Source organism: Callospermophilus lateralis, unplaced genomic scaffold (assembly GCF_048772815.1).
Source record: "Callospermophilus lateralis isolate mCalLat2 unplaced genomic scaffold, mCalLat2.hap1 Scaffold_127, whole genome shotgun sequence".
Taxonomy (NCBI): Eukaryota; Metazoa; Chordata; class Mammalia; order Rodentia; family Sciuridae; genus Callospermophilus; species Callospermophilus lateralis.
The window spans coordinates 1,525,807-1,533,545 of NW_027512450.1; the positions used below are offsets into that span (position 1 = coordinate 1,525,807).

General features: G+C 35.3%; 1 protein-coding gene across 1 annotated transcript; it reads left to right on the forward strand.

Moving 5' to 3' along the window:
- Positions 1-3,649: 3,649 nt before the first annotated feature.
- LOC143387291 (uncharacterized) lies at positions 3,650-7,467 on the forward strand. The gene is made up of 2 exons (XM_076841815.2): positions 3,650-3,988; positions 7,391-7,467. Exons 1-2 carry the CDS (start codon positions 3,664-3,666, stop codon positions 7,426-7,428), a joined length of 363 nt encoding a protein of 120 aa, XP_076697930.1. The 5' UTR covers positions 3,650-3,663; the 3' UTR covers positions 7,429-7,467.
- The last annotated feature ends 272 nt before the right edge of the window (positions 7,468-7,739 follow it).

Below are 7,739 nucleotides of genomic sequence, written 5' to 3' on the forward strand. Positions count from 1 at the left end.
CCTTACATTTTTCTTTTTCTGGCATAAATGTCTAGGGATGTAATATCTAGGCCACATCGTAACTACAATTTTTATCAGTTTTTATTATTTTTAAAAGAAACTGATGAAATATTTTGCACAAACAATGTAGGAATGGTCATGTTTCTTGGGATTCCTGACAACATTTTGTGTAGTCAGCGTACTTATTTTAGTTTCTCTGATAGTTGCACAGTGATATAGTATTCATAATTTTGAATTTATACTTCTAAGCAGATTGTATAGAATTTGTAGGTTTTTAAATTTTTGTTAGATTTATCCACTGAATCTGTCTGGTTCCTGAGATTTTTTTTAGGATAATTTTTTAAATTATACAATCCCCTTAGTATTTAGAGGGTTATTCAAATATTTGTATCATATTGGATAAAAAGTGGTATAGTGTGTTGTTCAAAGATGTAACACATTTCATAACAAATTTTCAAATATATTTTTCTGAAGTTACTTATGTATTTCCTTAAAATAACTTTGATGTTTACCAGTTCTCTTGTGATAACTCATTTAATTCATGATATTGATAATTTGTGGTTCTCTTTTTCAGTAAATATTGCTAGAGGTTTTTTAACAATATTGATTTTTTTAAAATTCTTTTTTCTATATATTTTTCCTTCAATCAATTTAAATGATTTCTGCTCTCAATTTAAATTATATTGTTCCTTCCACTAACTTTGGGTTTATCTACTTTTTCTAGTATTTTGAGGTAAGAATGTAGATAATTGGATATGTCTCAACAATTAAAAAAATGTATTCATTAAGTGCTATAAATCTCTCTCCCAATGCTGCTTTAGCTATTTCAAATCAGTTACAAATGCAGTAATTTCATACTATTTCAGATGAAAGTACTTTTGAATTAACTTATTTTTAACATTAAATTAGCTGCAGGACTGTTGTTTAGCATCTGTTTGCTTAGAGGTATTTTTCTTGGGAGGCTGAGCCAGGAGGATCATCAGTTGGAGGCCAGCCAGAGCAACTTAGTGAGATACTTCTCAAAAATAATAATAACAATAAAAAGGGCTGGGATGTAGCTCAGTGGTAGAGTATCTCTGGGCTCAATCCCTAGTACCACAAGCAAACAAACAAATAACAACAACAAAAAAACAGAATGCATTCAAAAATGCTGTGCAGGCCAATGTTGTCTTCCACATCTACATCTTGTCATCAGATGCTCTCATCTGATGGTGGTGTTGTGCTGTATTTCCTTGATGGTCTTTCATCTAGATATTCTCCTGGTGGCCAAGGACAGTATGTGACATTTTTCAATGTGAACTGGTGATTTTTCTGGTTCTTCATTAGTTCTATCAGATTTGTCTTCTCACATTTTGCTTTTCCTTCATTTCTTGTATACAAATTCAGATAGCAATATAGTCTCCTTAGGCAAATCAATCAATAAGTATTTAATGTCCCTTTTTCCCTTTTGTACATTTCTTTTGCTCCATAATCTTCTTTGTTTGATAGTATTACAGATACTTCTCTTTTCATTTGATAACAATTTGTAAGTTTTAGGTTTTTCCATGCTTTTAATTTAACCAATCTATATTATCATATGTGAAGTGAAATTATTAACAACAAAAAAATTATTCACAACAACAAAACCATATCATTTTTAAAAACCATCCTTTAATTTAGATGACACATTTTTATGGTATCATTAATATATTATAGCTGCCATTTTATTTTTGTGTTCTGGTGTGCAATCATTGGTTTTTTTGTTTCTGTTTCTTTACTTCTGATGTAATACTCAAATATAGTTTGTAATTTCATTTTGATATATGTGTAATATCTTTAAGTGGTTCTCTTGATACAGCTTTATATTTCTTACTCTAAGCCTTATATTATATATACACATAACTTATTACACTCAAGTGGTATGACATCTTACCACTTCAAATGATAAAAATTTTACCTTCCTTTATGTTCCCCTCACTTACCCTGTTAGTGACATACTTTAATTAATCCCTATATAATTAATAATACATCAAGGCTGGGATTGTGGTTCAGTGGTAGAGTATTTGCCTATCATGTGTGAGGCACTGGGTTTGATTCTCAGCACCACATATAAGTAAATGAATAAAATAAAGTCCATGAATGTCTTAAAAAGACAGAATACATCAGATAGTATTGTTATTTTTATTTAAATCATCAAAGATTATCTGGAAAACTAATTAGGAAAAGGTAATATGATGTCTTTATACATACATCTGCTTTTCTCTTGTTTGTTCTTAATGTCCTGAAATTATTACTGTCTTTTCTAGTTTGAGTTCTGCCTTCAGCTATTCTTTTAGAGTAGGTTTATTGCTTATCATTTTATTATAATTATAATTATTTAGTTTTTATTCAACTAAATTGACCTTGCTATTTCTTTAATTCCTGGGATATATTTTATTATAAATAGAAATCTGGGCTAATTGTTCTTCTCTCTTGTCCCTTGAAAAATATTGTTAAACTTTCCTTTTTAGTTTCTGATGGGAAATCCACTGACATTCATATTGATTTTCCCACATGCATGAAATGCCATTTTTCTCTTTCTATATTCAGATGTTTTTCTTTGTCTGTAGTTTTTAGAAGCTTGACTATGATGTCTTTTCTTGTGGATTTGAGTTGATACAGCTAGAAATTCATGCAGTTTAGTGAGTCAGTAGTGGATTTATATTCTTTATCAATTTAGAAAGTTTTTACCTATTATTCTTCTGAGTGCTTTCTCCTTTCTTTCTGAGTCTCTTATGACATGAATTTCTGATCTTTTGTTAGAGCCCCATAGGACCTTGAGGCCCTGTTCATTATTTTTTCAATCTATTTTCTCCTTGTTTCTCAGATTGTATAATTGCTCTTCTGTGTTCCAATTCACTGATGCTTTCTTCTGTTCTCTCAATTCTGTTACCTCTATTTGGTTTTACTTTATACTTTTTTATTTTTTTTCTTGAGGACAGTTACTTTGTTGAATATCCCTTTTTATGTGTTTCAAATGTATTCATAATTGCTTGCTGTAAAATTTTATAATGGATAAATTGAATTTTTTTCAGATAATTCTCTCATCATCTTTTAGTTTTGATATGAGCACCTATTTTATTCTTTTTTCATTCAAGTGGAGATTTCTCTGCTTTTGAGTGTTACAGATAATTTTAGTTGATTTTCCTTGGCCATTGAATAATGCAAGAAGAGAGAATTACCCCAGTGACACAGGAGGAAGGATTGCCTCTATTGTTTTCAGACACACTTGTGAGTTACAGCTTGCCACCAGAGCTTTCCTGATATCACCATGTTGAGGAGGTCATAGAATACTTTATCCCTGCCCAGAAATGGGATGGGGGTGGGACTGGATAGATCCTGGAGGACAGTGGTCAAAGGTAGTCAAAATCCAGACTTTTCCTTAGGCTTCCCTTGACCTAACCCAACACAGATGGGGACTATTATATCATTGCTCTTAGAGAAGTGGATGCCCAGGTTCCCCTGTGGTCTCCATAACACTGTGGTTAGAATGGCCTTCCTGCTCTTTCCTTGGCTATCTCTGCTGCAACCTTGACAAGGTGGTAGGACACTTTGTTAAGTCTGATAAGTATAGAAGTCCAGGGCCCCAATCACTCTTTCCTATTGTTGGGGGGACAAAGAAACAGCTTGATTTTACTGTGTGTAATGTTTTCTTGGAGTCTCACAGTTATTATCATAAAAACTTGGAGACCGGAGCAGGAAGCCGCAACAGCCGCCCAGCCAGACCGGAGCAGGAAGCCGCGACAGCCGCCCAGCCAGACCGGAGCAGGAAGCCGCAACAGCCGCCCAGCCAGACCGGAGCAGGAAGGCGCCAGCCGCCAGCCAGACTGGAGCAGGAAGGCGCCAGCCGCTCAGCCAGACCGGAGGAGGAAGTCCAGTCCCGCCCCGAGCGCTAGTCTCCAGGAAGCCCATCAACCCTTAAAACCCATCAAAGTGGGTGTGGCTACCAGCACGGTTGCGGCTGATCCAGGTGCCCGATTTCCAACTCCCCCACCCTTAGCTGCGATAACTCAAAATATTTCCCACAAGCTTTTGGGGATTGTAGCTATCAACACAAAACAACAATTGTAGAGGCACCTGGTTTCTACCTCAGAGACTAGAGTAGGGAAGATACAGGTGGAAGCTCATTTCCCTTCACACTGGCTATACCCACCACCCTGAATACAGAGGCTCAAACTAGGAATAGACAACGCCACCTACTGGAAGCAAGGAAAAGAGTGTTCTGAGAGACTTTTTTTTTTCTCTCTTTCTCTTTTCTTCTCTCTCTTCCACAACTTCAGCATATGTGAAACCAAGAACTGAGCATGAACAACTGAATTACCAAAGTAATATAATATAGAGGAATTGCATATACCCCACCTCCCCCCTATTTTTTTTCTGTATTTCTATCTTACTTCCCTTTCCCTTCTCTTATTTCTCTTTTCTTCCTTGTTATTTCTTTTCTTTTCTTTTTTTTTTAATTCATATTTTCTCTATACCACTTTCAATCTGCTAACTTTTGCTATCTATACATAGGGTAACTATCTAAATAGGAGGTTGAGTCTATACATTCTTCCATAAATTACCAGTTGAGTGGTTAGAGTTCTCCAAAGGTGCTAAGTTAGTTTAACCTCATTCCCTCACTCCTTTCTCTTTAAGTATAACATCCTTCGTCTGAAATTAAGTTTTCTATATGCCACCAGATATGGTACGCCTTTTATGAAACTAAGGAATATATTCTTAAGTAATAATTAAATCCAATATCTATAGTCTTAGAATCTAACTATAAATGTATTAATAATGAAAACTTGTTCTTAGATAATGTACTGTTGATATTGGGATATGTTAACATTGTCTTTCTCCGAAAAAGAGGGATATTGGACCTATTCAAGAACAATACAAATATATAAGGGGAAAAACATTAGCTCAACAGTTTCACAAAGCTAGAAAGAATCATGAGCAGTATGAAAAGACAAGGAAAGAAAGGACCACAAACAATACAGGTCAATTCAACATTAGATGAGGTAATATCTGCAGCTGATGGAATGTCAGACAAAGAGTTCAGGATATACATGCTTCAGATGATCTGGAGTCTCAAGGAAGACATTATTCATCAAATTCAGACAATGAAAAATCACTTTGACAATGAATTACATAAACAAATCCAAGAAGCAAAAGATCAACTCTATAGGGAGATAGAGGATATAAAAAACAAACAAACAGAAATCCTGGAAATGCAGGAAACAATAAACCAAATTAAAAACTCAAATGAGAGTATTACCAGCAGAGTAGAACACTTGGAAGATAGAACTTCAGACAACAAAGACAAAGTTTTTCAACTTGAAAAGAACATAGACAGCTCAGCGAGAATGTTAAGAAATCATGAGCAGAACATCCTGGGTAGACCATTCCATCCCTGCTCTCTCACCACCTTTCCTGTCTCTGTGTCCCTTTAGGAATTGGTACAACTAAATTGGTTTGCTACTTCTACAGTTAACATCTCAGTAATCTTCCCTCTTGTAGGGTTTATACTTTTTTTCTTTACCTAAATGCTCATTCCCCAGTCACAGATTTGTTTCACCCACTCACCTCCATTAAGTCTTAAGGTTTCATGTTTTAGATGAGTCTTTTCCTGAGCAACCTACTTAAAGTTGCTGAATATTTACTGCTGTAACCCCAAATCCCCAGTGTCCAAACAACAGCAATCATATTTCCTTCTCTTTGCTTAATTTCTAAAGGAATAAGAATTAGTAATCTTTTCCCCAAACCCCCATAAATTACATTGGCTTAACACAGAGTACAAAAAAATACCCCTTTGTCCATATGTCAATGATTATGTTTTAGAGTGGCTCATGGTATAACACGTACCTGTACTCACAGCAACTCGAAACTCAGGGGGCTGAGTCAAGCAAATAACAAGTTTGTGGTCAATCTGGGCAACTCTCCAAGACCCTGGCTCAAAATGAAAGACCCTGGTTGTATTCATTCTTAATTTTTTATAGTTATATATAAGAATATAATGTATTTTGACATATTATTCATACATGAGATATAACTTCCCATTCTTGTGGTTGTATATAATGTGGAATTTCACTGTTCATGCATTCATATATAAACGTAGGAAAGTTATGTCTGATTTATTCTATTCTCTTTCCTATTCCCAACATTTCTCACTTCCCATCACTTCCCTTTGTCTAATTCAAATAACTTCTCTTCTTCCCTTTCTCACCTTATTGTGTGTTAACATCCCTATGAGATAACATGTGCTGCAGTCTGCCTGGGCACAAAATCACGAGCCACTCAAGCAGGAACAAACTTTATTTCCAAAACTCCCACGAATGCCATGCACATGGCCTTCTACCAGGACACACTACACCAACAGGAAATTCCTCCTCCAGAATTCCCTCCTACCGCACTTCCCCATGCAGAGCACCAAAGTAGCAGGCCAAGGCGGACAGCAGGGGTCTAATCTCCAATTGAATGCACATCTTAACATAATAATTATCATCTCAGTGGCTTGCTGGTGTCACCTTTCAACCAAAAATGCCATGTGTCATTCCTACTTGGCTATGGCTCTCAGCAAATATGAGCTTTTGATTTTAAGGGATTGTCTATTTCACTTAGCATGAGAATCTCCAGTTTCATCCAGTTGCCCACAAATGCCATAATTTTATTCTTCTTTGAGGCTGAATATTATTTCATTTTGTTATCTACCACATTTTCTTTATCCATTCATCTGTTGAAGGGAACCTGGGTTGGTTCCATAGCTTAGATATTGTGTAATTGAGCTGTTATAAACATTGATGTCCATCAATGTAGTATGCTGATTTTAAGTCCTTTGTGCATAAACCTAGGAGTGGGAAGCTGGATCAAATGGTGGTTCCATTCTAAGGTTTCTGAGAAATATCTATACTTCTTTCCAGAGTCTTTGCACCAATTTGCAGTCCCACCTGCAGTGTATGAGTGTACCTTTTCTCCCATATCCTCACCAACATTTATTATGACTTGTATTCTTGGAAATTGCCATTCTGTCTGGAGTGAAATGATATGTCTGTATAATTTAATTTGCATTTCTCAAATTGCTAGAGATGTTGAACATTTTTTCATTTATTTTTTGACCGATAGTATTTCTTCCTATGTGAAGTGTCTGTTCAGTTCCACTCCCCATATATTGATTGGGTTGTTTGTTTGTTTGGTTGGTTTTTGTGTTCAAGTTTTTGAGTTCTTTATATATCCTGCAGATTAATGCTCTATCTGAGGTGCAGGTGGTAAAGATTTTATTTCACTCTATAGGCTTTCTCTTTATTTTCTTAATTGTTTTCTTTGTTATGAAGGTGTTTTTAATCTGATACCATCCCATTTATTGATACTTAATTTACTTCTTGTGCTTTAGGAGTCTTGTTGAGGAATTTGGTTCCTAAGCTGACATGATGGAGATTTATTCCTATTTTTTCTTCAGGTAGGTACAGGGTTTCCCATATAATGCCTTGGTCCTTTAACAATGTTGAGTTTTGTACAGAATGAGAAATAGGGATTTAATTTCATTTTGCTGCATATGGATTTCCAGTCTTCCCAGAACTACTTGATGCAGAGGCTATCTTTTCTCCAATTTATGTTTATGGCACCTTTGACTAATATGAGATAACTGCGTTTTTATGTGGGTTTGTCTCTGTATCTTCTATTCTATACCATGGGTCTATATGTCTGTTTAGGTGCCAATACCATGACATTTTTCTTACTAT